General features: G+C 40.7%; 3 protein-coding genes across 3 annotated transcripts; 1 reads left to right on the top strand and 2 right to left on the bottom strand.

The window, feature by feature from the left end:
* Positions 1-257: 257 nt before the first annotated feature.
* Positions 258-5,764, bottom strand: LOC139199063 (apolipoprotein L6-like). The gene is made up of 9 exons (XM_070828074.1): positions 5,756-5,764; positions 4,642-4,746; positions 4,211-4,318; positions 3,649-3,750; positions 3,509-3,548; positions 3,369-3,420; positions 2,705-2,834; positions 2,400-2,588; positions 258-1,155 (listed from the first exon to the last, which is right to left on the bottom strand). Exons 1-9 carry the CDS (start codon positions 5,762-5,764, stop codon positions 724-726), a joined length of 1,167 nt encoding a protein of 388 aa, XP_070684175.1. The 3' UTR covers positions 258-723.
* A 308-nt stretch (positions 5,765-6,072) lies between these two features.
* Positions 6,073-8,908, bottom strand: rps19bp1 (ribosomal protein S19 binding protein 1). Its single transcript, XM_070828213.1, has 4 exons — positions 8,749-8,908; positions 7,666-7,851; positions 7,260-7,357; positions 6,073-6,793 (listed from the first exon to the last, which is right to left on the bottom strand). Exons 1-4 carry the CDS (start codon positions 8,801-8,803, stop codon positions 6,653-6,655), a joined length of 480 nt encoding a protein of 159 aa, XP_070684314.1. The 5' UTR covers positions 8,804-8,908; the 3' UTR covers positions 6,073-6,652.
* Positions 8,909-9,603: 695 nt separating this feature from the next.
* Positions 9,604-13,522, top strand: LOC139198975 (3-mercaptopyruvate sulfurtransferase-like). The gene is made up of 2 exons (XM_070827971.1): positions 9,604-10,235; positions 12,618-13,522. Exons 1-2 carry the CDS (start codon positions 9,656-9,658, stop codon positions 12,914-12,916), a joined length of 879 nt encoding a protein of 292 aa, XP_070684072.1. The 5' UTR covers positions 9,604-9,655; the 3' UTR covers positions 12,917-13,522.
* The last annotated feature ends 6,888 nt before the right edge of the window (positions 13,523-20,410 follow it).

The raw sequence follows: 20,410 nt of genomic DNA, 5'->3' as shown, positions 1-20,410 counted from the left end.
CTGCCTCCTGGTGGTTATCTGCAGCTATCAGAAGCTATTTCATTCTCTCCAGTCTTTCATAAACTTCAGGACATTGTATAATAATACAGATGGCTGACAGAACATTGAGAATCACTAACATGAAATATTTAAACTAATCTAAAGTAAGAGCACACTCACTAACAGATAATACAGAATATCTAAAGCAGGAGAGGTGAAACAAGGCAATAGTGAAGCAAATTTCAGGGGGTATATTTTATAAGAAATGATCAAATTATGTTCATCCAGTCCCAATAAATTCCAATATCAGGTCAGACTGAAGCTGCCACAATGATAGGTTATACAGTAGATAATGTATGACTTTGAAAAATTAGATGAAATGAAATATAAAATGAAAGAAATAGATTAAAAAGCTTCTCTTTACTAAAGCTATGAAGCTGATTAGTTGTACCTTGGCTAATCAGTGTATCGATGCATAGCTCTGTTATCCCTCCATTGTAGTCTTGGAGAGAAAAATAAGGAAAATTAAAGTGGAGCCTGACAAACAGATCATACTTACATAACTCTGAAGCTTTTTTTGTGTTGTGCTTGTTTTTGTTCCCTGTTTCTTTTTTTCATACAAATACCACCTTGACATTGTCATACCATAACCTCAATATGTCATTATATCTAAAAATATATGCAAATATGAAAGCATGATGATTGAATCAGACATAAAAGGGTCTTCAGGTTGAGAAAAAAAAATCACTTGAATGAAAAATGCTCACAGAACAAGAGCCTGATTTGCATGAGCTCATTCAAACCCTCATTGAGCTCCTCTGCTAATCTCCTGATTTTCTTGGCTAACTTGGACTCGTGGCCTTTCTTCAGCTTCGGACCGTCCTTCCCTTGGGTGAAGTGCATATCCATGCCGATGGCGAGGCCTTGCATCAGCCCGGATGCCTTACTGTTCGCCTCTATGGCCCTGGCGCTTCCTCCTCCTGTGGCGGCCAGCTGTATCGCCCTGGCTACGCTCACTGAGTCCTTCCTGGCCTCGCTCAGAACAGACAGGTCGTGCTGCTTTAGCTGCTCCATGCCCTCATTGATGAACTTCAAGCAATCCAGAATTTTCGTTATGTGGTCCTCATACTCCTTGAAGGTCTTCTCGATTTTCTTCTTGTCCTGGGTGCTGTTCACCTGGAAGAACAGATTACAGATAATCTTTCAAACAGCAGCCTTAAGCACATGAGTGTTTGTAGGCCACACAGACAAATTTATTTATGTAGATGATGTTATTATATATACATACACAGATTCAGCAGCCTTTTAACAGGATAAACCGTAGGTACGTATGTAGTTTTTGGTGAACACTTGTGTTCAGATGTGTTATTTTGAATGTTGTTTGAAAGAATGTGTGTGAACTTTATGGTATTACTTTTTTTTCCTTCTATGTATATGTGTTACCAAAATATATATGTTTTTAAGTGTCTTGTAATCGGACTATCTAACTGTATAGAAAACTTAATTATATGTAAACTCTTTACTTTGACATGGTGCCAGGTGTCAGCAGTCAACGACATTATTTACACCTGAGTGCCTGCTGGAAAGCAGATATTTTAACTTGTCATTTTAAATCAAACCATTATCTTTACCTAAACCTAACCAAGTAGTTTTGGTTCCTAAACATACACAACCTGACAATTAAAACTGCTAATAACAGAAGAAAAAACTGAAATGTGTAAGTTAACAAATGAACTAATGTAATTTACTGGTGGTCTCACACAGGATTTCAGCCTCCTTCTCCTGGGTGTATGGCATGTATATAAAATTTTTTTTCAATTCAATTCAATTTATTTGTATAGCCCAATATCACAACAGAGTGTCTCATAGTGCTTTACAAAGTTCACTGAAATAAACAAGTGTAAGCGAACAAACAATCTAATAAAGAGTCCAGCAGTCGATGAGGCCAATGGATCAGTCCGATGGATCAGTCCGAGGCATCACCTGCCCTTTATGACCCTCCTTCTTCGGGAAGGAAAAACTCAAAAACCCCAGTGGGAAAAGAGAAACCTCCAGGAGCACCACAGTGAAGGAGAGATCCAGCTCCCAAGGATGGACAGGCTGTAGCCTTGGACAGACGCACATCCATTGGCTGATGGAGAACCACATCAGCGGGACCAGGACCAGGATCCATAGGAACCAGAGAACCACATAAACCATCCAGCCACCTCATCCACATTAATCTGACTAGGAATCTATTATTCTTTATAGTACATGACCGGACCGGGTGTAAATGTCTTCTGGCTATTTTCACCCAGGTGCAAATAGACACCCTGTTACAAAGCAATGCAAGAAAGTATAAACAACAATAAATGAGCAAACACACCATACCCTCGACAAAACACTAACAGTCCCTGACAACATGTTTCATGTCTGGTCACCTTGTTGGCGATGGCTGCAGATGCACCAGTGAGGCCGCCGGCTGTAGCCACGCCGGCCCCAACCACAGTCAGGGCCAGCGAGGCTCCCAGTGTGAGCGGAGACAGAATCACCCCGGCAGCAGCTGCAATACCTCCCACCACGGTTGTAGCCCCTCCTGTGATGCCGGCGATCATCGTCCCCTTTGAAACCTCAAGATTAAAGGGAATTGATCTGATGTCATTTCTCAACAGTACTAGATTAGACTGGTGAGGATCACATCCACACCAGGTTATGATGCATGACATTTCACATGTGGTCTCGTTACCTTGTCTAAGTTGTCAGCGACGCAGAGCAGCTCAGCAGTGTGCTCCGTCAGGAAGTCACCATGTTTGGACAGCAGGACGATGTAAACCTGGACAGCTTTGTAGAGCTGTTTGGCCTTAACTTTTATAATCCTGGAATTTAGCACGACAACATTTTTCCAGAGCTTTAGTTAGAGTGACGAGATGCAACATTCATCAGGCTTCATCAAACTACGGTGGTGTTGCTTTTAAACAGCCTAAAACAGCACATAGAGATTTAGAAAACTGGCTCCTATTGAAGACCAAGTGAGTTTAATCACACTGTAACCCTAAATATTTGATCCACCACTGAAATATATAAGCTTGGTGATGGATTAGCCCAAAAGTTTGAACAGACATTCATGGTTCCCAGAGGATGCACACTTGATGATTCCCTTGAGTTTTGCTCTAGTGTCTCCATAAGGTTGACATCTGTGACATCTGATTTTTTTTTCATGAAATATCTCAACAAGTATTGGATGAATGGCGATGAAATCTAATAGGGGTGTTGCTCTTCCCACCGTGAATGTTATACCTGCTAAACATAAAGAGTGTTAGCGCTGTCATTTAGAGCGTGTTGGCATTTAGCTCAAAGCTCAAAGATGTGCCTCATCTGTAGAAATGTGAGCAGTGTATTAATATTCTCACTTTTTTTCGGCATCCCCTCCGTTTTTGTGGTCACTGCACAGAGAACTCCAGGCTGTGGATTCATAAAACTGTAGTTCAAGTTACTGAACACACTAAAAACAGGAAAACAAAAATCTTTTCAAACTGCTTGTCTGACTTACGCGTGGCCCCCTTCCACCAATCCAGCAAAGAGTCGGCATCCTGGTGGAAGATGAGAGGTTAAGATCAGCTATACAGACAGTAGTTGGACTGTCTTGATGTTAGTTTAGCGAAAAAATTGAAATGATTGTAAAATAGTTACCAGGATTTTGTTTTTGCTGTCAGTCTGTTTTTTAGGAGTTTTTGGAGGCAGCGGAGGAGGTTGAGCCTCACAGTCATTGTTAACTAATGGTTTGTCCACCACCTGAGAAAATGAGCGACAGTTTCATTAAGTGAGTGTACAAATAACATGTTAACATGTTCTGCTATCAGTTATCTCACAAGGTAGAGACAGTCTTCTGAGTCATCTTCTGATTCAGCAAATATTTCATATTTACTTAATTTGACACGTCAGTGTTTTAACAGAGAATAATTCCATAGTGTGATTAAAGACTTGTGCTTTTCTCTGTATTTACTGGTTTATGTAACAGTGTTAATCCTTTAAACTTGCTGTGCTTACATTAGTCAAGTGATTCCCCAAATTTCTCTAAATTGGGATTCCCCAAAAATCCCTGAAATGTTTTTAGCTCACCACTAATAAATATAGAGGAACCTTTGGTAATGGCTGCCACAGAATCAGATGATCAGAAGTTCTTCACTAACTTTAACTTCTTTTACCACACAAGTAGCACACATCCCTAAAATAAAACTTTAAAGGGTATTACCATTACTATCTGCAGAGTGCCATTTACAGAGTCAGCACCTCCTGGACTCTTTTTAACGGTCCACTTCTTTGGTGCCACTGGTGGAGGAGCTGAGCGGACTGAACTTCCCTGAGTTGGAATGGAAAGAAAAGCCCTTCATTAAATCTTCATCATCTTCGTATCTGCTTTGAATTATGCCTCATGAAGTTTGGATTGAATCGTGTATTTATGTCGGGTGTGTACGTCAGGAGCAGAGGCGAAACAACACACAGTTAATTATATAAAAAGAGTTGGAATTATGAATTTGTGGTCAAGATTAAATATATCAAAATACTGATACTAAATATCCTAATATCCTGACAAGGAAATTCAGATAAATAACAAAACAATAACAGAATTTGAGAAGAATAAAAACAAAACATTGTTGAATGTGCAGATTACCGAGCACCAACCTCTGGAGGTTTTGTTGGAGATTTGGGAGTGGAGATGCATTTTATCGGCTCGTCCTCCTCAAATTTGTCTGGATAGAAAACCTTTGTTCTCGGCAAGGGGACTGGCTGCAGGAAGAGAGGGGCCGTCACTCAGCCGAGCACATTTAAACACTGAAGCTGTTTAGAGGATCTGATGACACACTCTGTGAAAACTACCAAACGTTCAACCAATCATAGGACTTCATTAGGAAAGTAATCACTCTCTCCTTATTTTGTTATATTTTAATTTTATAAAGTTGACCCTATCAGGGCTGTGATCGAGCCAACCCTCCAAAAGAATTCATATGAGAAGAAAAACATTTCAAAGGAACAACTTTGAAGATTCTTATGCTAATCAGCATTCTCAATCTGCACACAGTATTTATGAAGGTGGACGCCGGCTGCCGACGTTGAATTCAAGCCGTACCAAACACGCTAAACAAGACTGATCGCTGCTGTTGTTGTTGTTGGCACACTCGTGTTTGCTGGTTTCACTTTTGTTCTGAACAAAAACCCTTAAGTACTGTATGGATACGATACATCGTCTCCCACCTCACTGAAAAATGCATTCTCTGGGTATAAGTAGTGGAGGCTTCAAGTTACTACATCACACTTGTTAGTTGCATTTCGGACATTTGCTCCAAACTAGTTGTGATGTCAAAAAGAATCACACCTGTACGTGCACGTTTGAAGAGTAAACTGAGAAAAGGGGTGACATGGGCTGTTACGAAAATAGATTTAGATAATAAAAAGACATGTAGATAGAATTATGAATAGAGTTTAGAGACATTAGATGACCTAAATCACAAAATGCATTTTCTCACTCATCACTAGCAGCATCAAGCAATGCAGATCATTTTGGCTTTATGTGTCGTGAATTTGAGATATTTATCTCAGAATCTTCTGCCAGCGCGGCAAATACAATATATAGGTGATCACTGCCCCGAAAAAATGACATTTCAGCTATTCAACAGTAACTTATAAAACAACGTCCTGTTGCAGCTCAATACTTAATACATAAATACTTCCAGAATCCCTTAGAAATTATCTTACACACAATCTCATAAATTAATCAATGAATTATCTTATTTCTTACCCGCGACATTGTGTAATGTTCTCTGCCGTATTTGAATCTGCAATCACTCGACTTTCACCACGGTGTTATGTAATGTGATCCCACAATCTGAACAGGTTAGATGTGAAAATGATTGACATCTTACGACTTTCGCATTCTTTTCATTTACACAAGCGAAAGTTAAGCTATTGTTGGAATGAAAGATTTTGTCTCCACGCCCAGTAGATGACAAAGCTGATGGCCACACAGTATGCAGTCACACAGTGAACGTGCAGCTTTTCATTATTGCAAACAGCAACTTCAGCGCCTAAAACTATTCTTCTGTCTTTATGTGTCTGGATGCCTTAATAGTTAAACCTGTTTTTCTGAAATTAGTAAGCTGTGATCATGGTAACCTACTCCATCAAAAAAACTTTTATTGTGCCTGAATCTTTTCTTGACAGATTTAATGAAAGTTTTATGTTCAACATGTGAAAATGAAGCAAATCAAAGTGGGTGTAAAACAACAATGTGAGCGGTTTCAATACAATATTAGGTACAGACCATTTTGAATAAGCTGCACTTTATCTCATCTGCAGATGAGAAGTTATCTAGAACTGTTGAGATAGAAATGTTATCTAATGATGTAGTGAAGTTCAAGCTGCAATATTTTCTGAATGGACATATTTTGCCAGGAAATCACTGCGCTCATCATCACATGCTGCCTGTATGCAACAGCAAGTGTCTGCAGTCACAACACGAGCACAGACTCAAATGTTTCTCCTCAAAGTTTTCTCATTCCCTTGCTGAGTCATGTGAAGTGGAACCAACTTCCGGAACATCATCTGGTCCAGAAATCCACTTTGATCCACAAAATGCAGCCCCGGTGTTTCCACTGTGGCCGTAGTGCGTTTGTGGTTCGGGCGCGTTTTATTTCTTCTACTCGACAGTCTTGCCGAAATACTCCTTCTGGAACTCCTGGAACTCCTCCTCTGTGAACAAGGACTGCGGCTCCTTGGCCTTCTTGGCAGGTCGATCTGGGCGATCCCTGGACTGCCTCCCTGTGTTGTGGTTCAGGATCTAAATGAGACAGAAAGCAAGTCAACACTGTATGATGAACTCAGATGACAGACAGCAGAAAGAAGTAAAAGTAAAGACAATCCACATGATCAGCTAATAAAAATATGAAACACATGTGATCATTTTTCTGTAGTTTAAGACATTTGATCAACTGACAAGCTTTTCAAGACCACTTAAGTAAAAATTCTGATTTCTGAATGTATTGCGATTGAAAATTAAAAAGTCTTTGCAATATTTGGCTAACAAGAGAGCAGACGATCCTTACATGGAGCATAACTGACATTTGAGTTTATTGCATTCTCTATTTCTTTATTCTTATTGACAATATGACCGTATTTGAGGGCCTTAAATGCTACATTTAGAAGTCATACATATATATAAAACTTTTATCATGGTGATATTGTACCCTGTGTCTCTGCTATCGTTACGGCCCTAGTAACAGCTGACAGATCTCTGCCTTTCTTACCTTCAAGGTATCAGAAGATGTTGCTTTGCAGCCAGTTTCCATGAAGTACTTGAGGTTAGCACTCATATGGCTCTTCCCCTGCTTCTTTCTAAACTCCTCTACAATGAGCACCAAAGAAGCAGAGGAAGGTTAGAGCAAAAAACACAGAACAGTTGCTGTAGTGGAAAACAAACATCAGATGGTGACTGAGTCTGCAGTTGCATCGACTATCAATACTTTTAAGATAATCAGTCAAATGATATTATACTTTACTACACTTTAAAGAACACAGGTTACCACTGGTCTCCTTTGACAGTATGGACAATATCCCATTAAACTAGCTCACAATTCAGAAATAAAATTCACAAACTGGGCTGAAAGAACACATGTAAACACTGAGGCCGTGCAGAACTACGAGCAGACTGACCCACTGCAGACTTGATCCTCTTGTCTTTGACCGTAGCTTTGCTCTTGCCGGGACCAAGGCGACCTTGCAACCGCTTCACCTGCTTGGTGACTCCCTGCCGCTTTGTGCTCACCAGGTCCATCACCATGGCCGAGCTGGGGGTCTGCTGCTGCTTCTTCTTCTTCCCCCTCTTCACTTTGCTGGCATCTGGTACGGTGCACACGACATAGAGATGGGCAGAAAATCAGATTCACATAGATGACAAGGCAATACAATCCTGTGTGTGTGTGGATAACATACTGGCCGATGCACTAATACTTGTAATGATTTTAATATAGTTTGATATGGTATACTTTACAATACTCATCCAACACACTGTGCTTTTTTTATAAATTGTGCATATCATGATTATTACTGTTAATAGAAATTGAAACAAAGTGTATAATGTACATAAACACCCACTTAATGTATATAAAGTAATTACAATTGAATTATTATCACCCAGTCAATATTTATTCCAGTAATCTTTGCACTCTGCAGCCTCTCATTCTTATTCACTTACAGAAACACTTTGATTAGTATTTAGACACTATATGTTCATAGTTGCTGTTTAGATGTATATATTTCTTTCCTCCCACCTGCTTCTATGTACACAAGGTTTGTGTTTACCTGTCTGTTTCCAGCTTTGTTGCCCTTTTTTTTTTAAGCTGCATTAATTTCTATGTACCTGAAAACTGTTGTTGGAGCTGTGTGTAACATTGTGAGAACATTTCTTGCATGTGTGTGTGTTATATTTACTACAGCCTGTGGTCAACCACGTGCACACGCACTTCATTAACTGTTTTTCTGTCTCAAAACTACTTGGACTTATTTGCAGAAGTAAAACGGCTGAGAGAAGCCTCTCCTGAAGCTTTTAACCTGTAACATTTGGAGGTAATAGTCTTCGTTTTAAATGACACGATTAATCACAACGAGAGATAATAATAACTGACCCAATTCACCAGCAGCTACACCTGATGTTACCAAACTAAAAGAAAGCACTCACCTCCAAAGCTAACGTTAGCCAACTGTAGTTTGGCTAACGAGCTAAAATGCTAAACTGACCTTGAATATCGTCGCTCAGCAGCTCCAGTCCTCTCCTGATCAACGACGCCGACATCCTGATTCAATAAAGTTGGGTTTTAATGTGGGGGTTTTGTCGAAATGACCATTAAAGCCGCACTCGTGAAAATTTACGTTCAACTCCGGGTAGCAACGTGTGACACAATCAACATCCGGTGAGCTGCTCTTGTGCACCGTTTCAAAGCAACCGGCTGGAAACAGGTCCAAGATGTGTAAAGTTCCCCCTGGGAGTTTCTAGCTCCTGTGACAAGCGAATTATGTTTTAACTATGTGGTTTTAACTGCTACAAATACAACTAATAATAATGGCATTAATAATGATTTAGAAATAAATTGATTTTGGCATTTTAACAAAAGTTTAAGCAACAAAAGAAAAACTTAAAGAGCTACAAACAGCAAATTTCATTATGTAATTTCCCTTCTCGACACTAGAATATGCTGCTATATCAACCAAGGGGCTAAAAGCATTTATGTAGGCTTACAGTAAAAAAAATAGTTAGACATAAATATATATATAAAACCACCTGCAAGAGGAGGGGACTGCAAATTATTAAAACCTGACTTGGCTAAATAATACTTTTCCTTAACAAACACATATTTTGCTGTCTCCACCCTTAGTGGGCCAAAGCAGACGTGGTCTCAGAGAGATGAGAGGAGGCCTGTCTGTTACCCACTGCAGTTTGCAGACTTCAGTATCCCAGTAGCTTGTCGTTACATAGTAATCACATTAGTGTAACAGAGCCACCGCCTCCATTCACTTCCAGCTGTTACTCTGTGAGCTGGGGGGGGGGGGCGTGCTGGTTGTTACCCTCAACCTTTGGCACAGGATTAAGTCGATCTAGTAAAGGTGCAGTAAACTTTGTGTCATAGCTGCCGCTCCAGAATTAACCATGGCGCTTCAGGCGAGAGCTATGATCACCTCCAAGTGGCTTGCGGAGGCTGTGAAGGCTCAGGGGAAAATGCGCATCTTGGACACTTCTTGGTATTTACCCAAACTGCGGCGCAACGCCAAGAGCGAGTTTAAGAAGAGGCACATCCCAGGTGCGGCTTTCTTTGACATAGACCAGTGCTGTGATAAAACCTCCCCCCTGGATCATATGCTGCCGTCGGAGAAGATTTTTGCAGATTATGTGGGAAATTTGGGGATAGAAAACGACACGCACGTCGTGGTGTACGACGCCAGCGAGTTCGGCGCGTTCTCTGCGCCCCGCGTGTGGTGGATGTTCCGGGTGTTTGGGCACACCGGGGTGTCGCTGCTCAACGGGGGGCTCGGAAACTGGAAGCAGGAGGGTCTACCGGTGAGCGACCGGCACGTCAGACCGACACCGACCGAGTTTAAGGCCTCCATGAACCGCTCCTGGATCAAAACCTATGAGGATATCCTGGACAACCTGGACACCAAACGGTTCCAGGTGGTGGACGCGAGGCCCACAGGCAGGTTCAAAGGACTGGACCCTGAACCCAGAGACAGTGAGTAGTCTAGTCAGCAGTCAAGACTTGATCACTCACTGATGATGATGATGATGATGATGATCCACACTGACAGCAATGGTGCAGCTATTTATAAATGATGGTGTCAACACACGGGAGTGTTGTTTAGACAATAGATGACATCCTATGGTCACCTTAAGTGACCTTTTGCTTGTTCTAACAGACACTACCTAACTCATCCTTCATTCATTTAATGATAAATTATTATAAAACTTACTGATTTATTGTTTGATTATTTGATTTATTGATTACTGTCGGGCTGGTATGAGAATTTCAACAAAAAAAATGCTCATAAAATAAGTAACATACACTGCCTTGAAGTATTCTTTCTAATCTTCAAGATAGTAAAAAGAATTTCACATAATAAGTTGCTGGTTTTCTTGTTTCTGCAAGTGGGGCCTCAACCCAGATGAGTGATGATGATGATGACGATAAGATGAGCTTCTATCAGTGTTGGGAAGCATGACACTTGATTATGTCATAGTTTGAGGTTTGATTCATACAATCTTGGTCATTTTCCTAAAATACTCACATACTGCACCTTCTGCTATGAGGTAACAGGCATGAGTCAAATAAGTCATTTTGTTTAGGAAGTTGTTTCATCTTTTTCCTTTCAATGAATTCCTTCGAGTAACATATTATGTCAGTCAGAGTTTTCTCACTTCCTTTAAGAAAATATTTGTACCACATGAATTTATAACCCTAACTTGCCTGTGTTGAACCAAACACAGAAGAGTGAGTGCTGTCCCGAGAAGAATGAATCCACAGCCCGTTTGATTGCATTAATCAAGTAATGTGTCTTCATTCACTGATCAGACGGATCAGCTGTCTGTCAGTCATGTGATGATGTCGCACTGACACACAACAGCAGCCAAATTCCTGAAGGTGTTGATAGTAAATCAGCGTGTTTGTCCTTTGATTTAAAGGAAACCTGGTGGACTATCAGGCCACGAGTGCTGGAGAACAGCTTGTCACGTCAATATTAAAATATTAAGGAGGAAATTTGGTACCGTGGCAATTGAATGCACGACTACATGTGAAAAGATCAGAGTTCAATAGAGTGTGTTGTTTTTTTTTACAATACAATATTTACATATTGTGATGAGTTACACATGAACTACTGTAAATTCTCACTAACTGGCATTTACCAAACACAAATTAGTCAGAGCAATAATGGCTAATAACTGTTATTATATCGTGGTCATTGTTAAATGGCTGTGTGCGCTGCACTTACTGGTTCATGTTCTCTGAGTGTCGCTGTACTCAGGTCACATTTCTACTTCTAAATTATTTGATTAATCCCTTGTTCACAATGTGCGACAGTAAGTGTTCAACATGGCACAGGCATGCAGTGGAAAAACCAAATGGTCCACTGGCTTCCTTGTACGTAGGCTTTTTGCAGAGTTTACCCTGGACAAACACACAGGCAGGCAGCTGGGCGTAGATCAGTCAACAACACAAACGCAGGAGAGCGAACATACAGGACGTGCTCGCATAACCATGCATTATCAACAGTCCCTGACCCATATGCTCACACACACACACACACACACACAGCAGAAGGACAGTAGGAGGTGGAGTGAATGATAATTTAGAAATTGTCCACTCTTATATACACTACTCACAAAAAGTTAGGGATATTCGGCTTTCAGGTGAAATTTCAGGATGAACCTAAAATGCATTCTAACCTTTCCAGGTGAACTTAATGTGACCTTCTCTAAACCTTTGAATGCACAGAGTGCATTTTAGGTTCATCCTGAAATTTCACCTGAAAGCCGAATATCCCTAACTTTTTGTGAGTAGTGTGTATATAATCACATCATGGCCCACTAACTTTATCTGGTCTGTTTTTATTTTCACAAATCTTACTACAGTGGTTAAATTCTGCTGACTAGTTTATAGTAGGGTGCAACTGGAATGATGTAACACTTCTTGTGCCCTCTGACCTCTTACTCTGCCTGATGCATGCAGCGCTCACAGCTGCAATTTATGTTTGCATTGTCAGTGGAAGAGGGAGACTAGAGACACTTATACTCAAGTTGAAAAACCTGTGTGGCTACCTGCTCAGCACCAAACAGCAGACAAAGTAATAATATGTCCATGTTGTGTTTGCAGCACTACAAAACAAGGTCTCGTGTTGTGAAGTTGAATCTCCACCTCTGAAAGTCTCTGCAAATCCTGAATGTCATGAGCTTTTTTGAAATCCAGTGTGGTGTGGGACTGTTTTAGTGTACTAGTTGGTATTAATCTGTCCCGCTTCTGTAAATTGGCAATGACCTGAAACTACCAATAAGTGGTGTAAATCATAAAAAAGACTACACATATCTCACTCTCTTTCTGCCCTCTGTTTCTGACCGACAGACACAGAGCCAGGCCATATCCCCGGCTCCATCAGCGTGCCCTTCCACTCCTTCCTGTCCCAGTCGGGTCAGTTCCTGCCCAGGGAGCAGCTCCAGGCTCTGTTCGGCCGGGCCGGCGTGGACCTCAGCCGCCCTATTTGTGTCTTGTGTGGCTCAGCCGTGACTGCGTGCCACGTGGCGCTGGCGGCCCATGAGTGCGGGCACCCGGGGGTGTCGGTGTATGACGGCGGGTGGTCAGAGTGGTACACCCGCGCCGTGCCCGAGCATGTCATATCTGAAGGACGAGGAAAACATTTGTGATTGGTCAAGGATGGAAGGAGTCATGGGTGATTGGTTAGGACTTGATCACACTGATGCTGGATGACAAGAAAAGAAGAATGATGTTGACAGGAATTGTTGATATTTTGGGAAATACATCCTGGTCATACTTGTCCTTTGCTTTCTTTGTGAAAGTTGAAAAGATTGGTTAGCTTAGCTTAGCATGAAGACAAGAAACAGGGAAAACAGTCAGCCTGTTTTAAAAAAACATGTCAAGTAATTTACACATTATGTCTTGTTTATTAAAGCCAGCTGACCCCAGTCTTTATGCTTAGATACGATAACCACCTGCTATAGCTTCATAGCTAGCATGCAGATGTAGATGGTATCGATCTTCTCAATTAATTTTCAGCAAAAAAGCTAATTAACAAATTTCCCAAAATGTCAAACTATTCCTTTAACATTAAAAACTGATGGGTAATCCAAACATACATCATTAACTGACATTTCATTGGAAACACATTAATAGATGACCTCACTAAAGAGCCAGCAATATGTGAATACTAAACTTGACTCAGTTTTGAAACTGGAAAATGTTTGTTTACGCCTGTAGTGCTTATGTTGGAATAAAATAGAGCTGCACATTGACTCACAATCAGTCAGGAGTTGTTGAAATCTCACCTGCTTCTCAAGAAATATGAAGTATGTGAGCATGCATGCGTGGAGGGGCTTTCACAGTGTTAGAGGGGATACAGAACTGACGCGAGAGCAGTGTTTAGTTTGGCTGGCTGGTAGAAACATGTGCTTTGAGTTTGACCGTTGAACTTCAGATTTGTGGGCGGGATATTCAGAATGCTGATTAGACACCACCAACACAAACACACACACGCATGCGTGCATGCATGCACACATGCACACACACACACACACACAGACTTGTGCACACATAAACTATTTTGAAAGCTCAAAATCTGCAAAAAGCAGCACACCGAAACCATGAAAGTCCGCTAACCTCCAGATGAGACTGGATTAATGTCTTTACACATGGCAAATAATGCATGTTGTTAAAACAGAGAAGCTATAACTGCAAAGACTTTTAAGGAACTGAGAAAGTGAAGTGATCAAGGTTATTTGTTAAAGTAACATCTAATAACAGTCATGGTTTACAGCTTAAAACAAAGGGAAGTGAATCATCTTCCTCTTTTAGTTTGAAGTGAGTACTTGTTAAGTAAAGGTCAGAGCATTGTAGCCCACATTCTCCCTTTTATGGATGTTACAAAGAGTACAAAAAGGAGTCTACCAAAGTCTTCACACTGAGGGAGTAGTCATCACAGCCTGGGCCCAAGTGGTGAGTGTGTTGATCTGACAAAGATGTAATTTCTGTTATCTTGCTGTGACCATGAGGTCCACTGGCACCATGCTGGAGATAGATTGACCTGCAGGGGCAGAAATGTCTACGAAATGAGCTACGTGTCATTATTTGTATACCACTGAAGTTTGCCAATGTCTTCTTTCAAGTTTTACATATTTCTTTTAGACAATTAGAATCAGCATGTGAAGGTATTTCTGTTTTCTAACAACTTAATGATTCAATGTCTGGATTTCCACTGATGAAAACAGACCCTCTGAATGACACTTGTTTTACTCCCAGCATAGTACAGTTGAAGTGTGACCTAAAAAATCTTATCTTAGCATTTGAGGTGTTCGTTTAGCTACATTTTTAAGGTTTTTGCTTTCTTAAATGTTACTTGTGGTGACCGGTGTATCTTAGATGCCATTTCAGTATGTTAATGTTAGTGTTATATGCTGTCCTGCTACTGTATACTAATGGAACAAATGGTTTGCTGTGGAAATTATGTCAAAACCAAATTTGTAAATATGAATCAGGGCATTGGGGGAAACATTCATGAGCAAAGACTTCTGGACTGTAAACATAAGTCACAAGTCATAATGTTTGTTATGTAACTGCGTGACTGTGAAAATGCCCTCAAACAGAGATGTGAGAGCTGCTGTTGCGCGAGCAGAAGTTTCATTTGTGATACTGGGAAACTCCCGATGATAAACATGGTTGTCCTGCAGGTGAAAGCAGTGATCAAATGGACGTTGTTGAACAAAGGACAGGCTGTGATGGTCAGCCTGGTTCAGTCATTTTTGTTGCTGTTGACTGATCACCATGCTGTGAAGGGTGGTGCTGGTTTTGCAAAGCAGCGTGCATTCCCTTTCCCAAAGTGTCTTTTTGATATAACCACTAGAGGACACCAAAGTAGAACAAATCTAATTCTACACATGGGGGGGCTTCAGGCTCTTCTATTAACCAACCCTTCAACTTTAGATATTAGGGATATATTTAGGAACTTACTTGGAGAGATAATATAATTTGTTAAACAAAGTGAATGTTTGTCTGACCTTCCTTAATTATTGGATGGAAATAATTGAATTTAAGTGCTTGCTAGCCTGTCCCTGCTATCATAAGACAACAATCAAACACCTGTATGTAAACCTATGGGGACAGAGTACCATGCTGCTGTTATCATTCCTTTTCTCCTCACTGGTCATGGAGTGATCCTTTCCCACCGGGATACCTTGAGATGGGAGACAAACTCCACAGTCCTTTTTTACTGTGCAGTACAATATTAAATTCAGCTGGAGCTGATCTGAACATTCAGCAAATTTGCATCTTCTAAACCTATGGCCTTAAAGCAGAAGGCCTTCCAGATAGACCTGCGTGCGTATGTTGCTGGATCTGCCCTTCTGACATATCGTACATAACATGGGTGATGAATTCCAGCAGAGGGCTGTAGACTACCACACATGGGGAAACAAAAAGAGTAAATTTTTTAGCAAAAAGACTGAATCACAGCAGCCAACAATGTGTACTCTCCTGGCACAGAAAGTCCCCCTGTAAAACCACAACATGCAGTTTGTACAATTTGGGTTTTGTACAGATTAAACAAATAAGTTAGATGATTTAGATGTACTGGTATAGGCAGATTGTGTTACCAGAGCCAGACTTTCCACCTGTTTCTAGCCTTTATTCTAAGCTAGGCCAAAAATCTGCTAGCCTGTTCCTCTAAAGTAGACAGATCCTATAAGTTTGCAAAGTCAGCGATTAAGTAGGCAGACAATAAGGGTCCCTGAGTTTGCAGTAAGGTGTGTGTTTGGGTGTTTTAGTGTTTAAGGGTTGTTTTGGAAAGGAACTTTTCACAAATGATGTATGATAGTAACATGGTGACATTTTTAGGAGGCAAGAATTAGCTGAAACTCTGAAGTGGCAAACGTAAAGTCTACATCAAAAGGAAATGGAAAGTAGCAAAGCAGGCCGAGAAAAAACGGGCTAAACCCAAAAGGGATTTCCACCCTCTTGTTTCACACTATTTCAAACACAGAAAGCATGTCACCAAGATACTATCGTCAGGGAAACCACACAAACCACGGCTTTTTTTTCTTTACTTGAATCACAAAGTGACAAAAGTAGTCTAGGTTTTTATAGGAAACAAGTCTTCAGCACATTCAGAATGACTTTACTGACATGGAAATGACTGATCAATCATGTGATGACAGTCACATAAGGAGAAGAGCTCTCCACAGACGGACACTGGGCAGGTAGGTCCTTATTTCAATTAGAATAATCATCTTTTTCAGTGTAATTGTCTGTGGCAAGAACTTGTGCTGTGGTTGTGACGAGAGAGGATGATAAAGTGTTTGTTCATGTGATGTTTCCTGATAACAGATGAAAAGTGGTTTTAGTTTGTGATGATGATGATGATGATGATGACACCGACAGGAAGATAACATCTGAATTTCAACATTTTCTGTGAAAGCAAAATATACTTGTCATTGTCATTACCATGAAGTCTGACAAATATTTTGGACTCAAGCTCCTCTTGCCAGTGAAATATGACAATGACAGACACAATTTCTGGTGTTCTGTGAACAGGTAGTAAAGTCTTGGATTGTGAGACTTTTTCTCCAAATCTTGGCAGTTTGATGTAGTCATGCTGGTCAACAAAAGAGTTTTATACTTTACCTTTTACATCCATCTAGCTTTGTGTTCCAAAACACTTTGATGAAGCATAAAAATCATCACATGGTGTCTGTATCAAAATAAAAGCCATAGATATATAATGATCACAGATGAGCTATGACATCCTGTCGTACATGCACTCAAAGTTCTCAGTCTAAAACACAGGGATGTTTACAAGAGAGAGGCGCTTTGACAGTATTGTTCCTGACATTCGTGCCAGTAAAGTATACTCAACTGAAGGGAAATTAACTGAGAAAAAGAGGGAGAGAGAAGCGGGATGTGTGAGGTAGAGTTTTTGATCCTTGGAGAGGTGAGAGAAAGTGGAGAAAGCAAGAGACAAAAGGAAAAGCAAACCGTGAGTGGGAGTGAGGAAAGAGAGAGAAAGTAATGTGCCCACATCATTCTTAATGAGGTGTTAAAAAGGCCATATCAATCGTTTAACATGTAGCTTTGCCTAATAAACAATACAGCCAAACCACTGGCTCTGTGTGACCGTACTGCTGCTGTTGCCAACCAAAGTATTGGACAAATTGAAATTGTGACCTGATGGTACATTCAAGTTCTTACATTTCATCTTGCAGCATGAATGTTTGTACCAAATTTCAAGGCAATCGTCCAGCAGTTTTCATGACATGGCACTCTGAAAATGTCGGCCCACTGGTGGCACTAGAGAAAAAGGGGGTCGCCAAATTTAATGGGACACGTCGTCTGATAAATGAATAGCTGTAGCCAACCACATTTTGTGGCAATCTGTCCGGTGAATGTTGAATAAATAACCTGACAAGCTCACATTCGTATTCTGCCCATCAGTCACATCGCTGCTGCTGTTTCAGGTTATGCTGCTGATCATTTCTCCCCAGTCTTCCATTTATAGCTTTATAACCAACTCAACAATGGCATTTCTTGCCCTGTTCATTGTGTATATTCTATATTTCATCCACTCACTGGCAACCTGTCTCACCATAGCTCTTAAGGGCAGGTTTCAGTACATACGAGAGAGCAAGAGAGGAAGAGCATACCGGCTGGATAGTGAATGAGTTTTTTTCTTATTGGAAACAACTGTAGCTTTCTGGGAAGCGAAGCTAGTTAGGAAGTGGTTTGTGTGTGTGTGTGTGTGTGTATGAGACTGTGTGTGTACTTTGTGGTTGTTTTCGTGTCTGTATCAGTATCAGTTTTTTCATTTCTCAGTTGGAGCAGGTTAGGGGAAATCCAAATGCCGGAAGACGGATGGAAGACAGATATAAATGAAAGTCTATCTCAGTGAAAGAGGTTAGATATCGGTAGACCGTTAGTGGATGACAAAGTGAGACTAGGCAGAGTTCTTGATTTGTTAATGTGATTCAAAGTACAGCTTCACCAGTGAGGTTTTTCCCACTATCAGTCATCAATCATGACTGAGTCACTCAAATCCCCAGTGTGTACTTGGAAAAGGCTGGACAAGTACAGAGCTTCAGGGGAAGTTGCTGGACTGTACACCTTGACTTCGAATTGGACCAGAGTCCTGTGACTTTTTAGACTTAATATCCTCAAAGAAGAAGATAACCCTGGCAGGATCCTGTGGTATATTATGAGACAGAGCAAGCACACAACACTGAACATATCTCTTCACAGCTCTAATTAGATTAGAGAGTTTACAAACCAGCTGAAGAAAACAGATCAGATCAGATTCAGAGCACAAAGACTGCTGTTAAACGGGGAGCTGCCACTTTAAATTGGCATTAAGTAGGCACTGCCTTACACACCTACCTAATAGGGGTCATGCCACTGTCAAACCATATATGGCTAGTCTGCCAACATTATTCAAATTATATCACTAACAAAATGACATGCTCCCTCCAAGTCTGCAAAAAGCATTAAGCATTAGCATATTTTAACAGGCTAAGTAGAGCTCATCATCACTAGTAAAATGTAAAATTGGTGTAGTAGCCCTTTAAAATCGTAGCATAACTTAATATGTTTGTGGCTAAATTTATTACTTTGGGTGCGAGCATTGACACCTGAGATATCAAATCCATCCATCCATTATCTTTCGGGTCAGGTCGCGGTTGCAAAAGGTCAAGCAGCAGGACGCTCAAGATGTTGTCAGCGGTAGCGGTTGATGGAGGGAGCTTGTTGTGGCCTTATGTGCTGCAGAGGATAAGGGAGATTACTCTGCTTCACTGATAACAGATTACACTGATGAGTTCACACTAATGTTATCACAAGTCAAGTTATCATCAAGATTTAACTCAGTCTGTTTGTTTCCACAACTGCTAGTCTGTGTTTTGAGAAGCAGAGTTTCTACTCTGATGTGTAAAACTTGAATGTGTGAATAAGTATAATGGAAAATATGAACATGCGTAACAAAGTAGAGAAGATATTTGCTGGTGTACTATCAATCTAAAGCCACAGCTGAGTTAAAACAAGTTGGCTATATTCAAATCATGATTGATTTTTTAGAGACTCTGTCAGTTTGACTTAAAGTCAGACCATTTTCAATGAGAGTCATTACCTGATAAGAGACCATGAAGCATAACTATTAGTGCAGTTAGTAAAACCTGTGGTTAAACAGTGCTGTCCAGAGCTTTGTTTGGGGGGTCCTGTTCCACAGTTTATATTAATACCTCCCTGTGAACCAGAAATGAATATTTGATGATTTGGAATAACTGTCTCTGTTGGTAACTAGTGGCTCAACAGAAGATGACGAGGATTCGAACAAGTGCTGGATTTCAAAACCGAATTGATCCAAAAGTAGCGCTTAAGTGATCCACTGAATTATACTCCTGATCGCAGCTTGTTGTAGATGATTTTGTTGCTATTTAAAATGGACATCTGATATCTCACCCTGTGGGCTCACCACCTGCAGGGGCCGTTACAGGAGTTGGGTGCATGGCAAGCCGGGCGACGGGCACAAGAAGCCATAAGATGCCATGTTTCCTTCTCAAGCACCCACTGAGGAATGTCACAGCCCTTTTCAATCTAACACAGTGGTACAACCATGGTTTTAAGAGGATCCATTCAGTTCAGCTTCCCTTTTCTTTTCACCTTTTTAAATGAGCAAGAACTTCTGTAAACATTCCAACACAGCAAAGAAAAATGTACCCGTGATGTGAACTTCCTGATTACTGGCAATTACTGTTTGTGCTCTTTAGAGGCAGGTAATTGGGAAGGTACACTTCAGCGTTTTGGATTGACAATAAGTTAATGGTTATGAGTGCTGATTAGTGCTGTTTTAAGAAGAAGAAATGTTGGTAGCAGGAAGTGGAACATTCAGGTTCTCAGAAAAACATTCTGACCTTTATTAAACCACAGAAGCAGGTGACCTGAGCGCCTTCCCCAGAGCACGGAAATGGAAAAAAAGGCTAAAATATGCAAATGTTGGGTACACAATGTGAAAAAGAAAAGTTTGCCTTAAGAGAAATGTATTCTTACAAATATGAAATATTTAAAAAGTCCTTAAAAACATATTGCTGTTATTGTGCAGAGTGAAAGTTGGTTCTTGTATTTGGGGCTGTGGGTGTTTATGGGCTGGT

Source organism: Pempheris klunzingeri, chromosome 3, assembly GCF_042242105.1.
Source record: "Pempheris klunzingeri isolate RE-2024b chromosome 3, fPemKlu1.hap1, whole genome shotgun sequence".
Classification (NCBI taxonomy): Eukaryota; Metazoa; Chordata; class Actinopteri; order Acropomatiformes; family Pempheridae; genus Pempheris; species Pempheris klunzingeri.
This window is presented reverse-complemented; position numbering and strand designations above follow the sequence as displayed.

What these genes read in the sequence shown, in the direction of transcription:
- LOC139199063 (XM_070828074.1), bottom strand. An exon ending in ACAGCAAAAACAAAATCCTG is followed by an intron (nt 3,549 to 3,648) that starts GTAACTATTTTA and finishes ATCTTCCACCAG; the next exon opens with GATGCCGACTCTTTGCTGGA. An exon ending in GGAGGGGATGCCGAAAAAAA is followed by an intron (nt 2,835 to 3,368) that starts GTGAGAATATTA and finishes GCTAAATTCCAG; the next exon opens with GATTATAAAAGTTAAGGCCA.
- rps19bp1 (XM_070828213.1), bottom strand. Translation starts at nt 8,803, where the DNA reads ATGTCGGCGTCGTTGATCAGGAGAGGACTGGAGCTGCTGAGCGACGAT. An exon ending in GAGGATCAAGTCTGCAGTGG is followed by an intron (nt 7,358 to 7,665) that starts GTCAGTCTGCTC and finishes TGCTCATTGTAG; the next exon opens with AGGAGTTTAGAAAGAAGCAG. An exon ending in CATCTTCTGATACCTTGAAG is followed by an intron (nt 6,794 to 7,259) that starts GTAAGAAAGGCA and finishes TGTCTCATTTAG; the next exon opens with ATCCTGAACCACAACACAGG.
- LOC139198975 (XM_070827971.1), top strand. Translation starts at nt 9,656, where the DNA reads ATGGCGCTTCAGGCGAGAGCTATGATCACCTCCAAGTGGCTTGCGGAG. An exon ending in GGACCCTGAACCCAGAGACA is followed by an intron (nt 10,236 to 12,617) that starts GTGAGTAGTCTA and finishes TCTGACCGACAG; the next exon opens with ACACAGAGCCAGGCCATATC.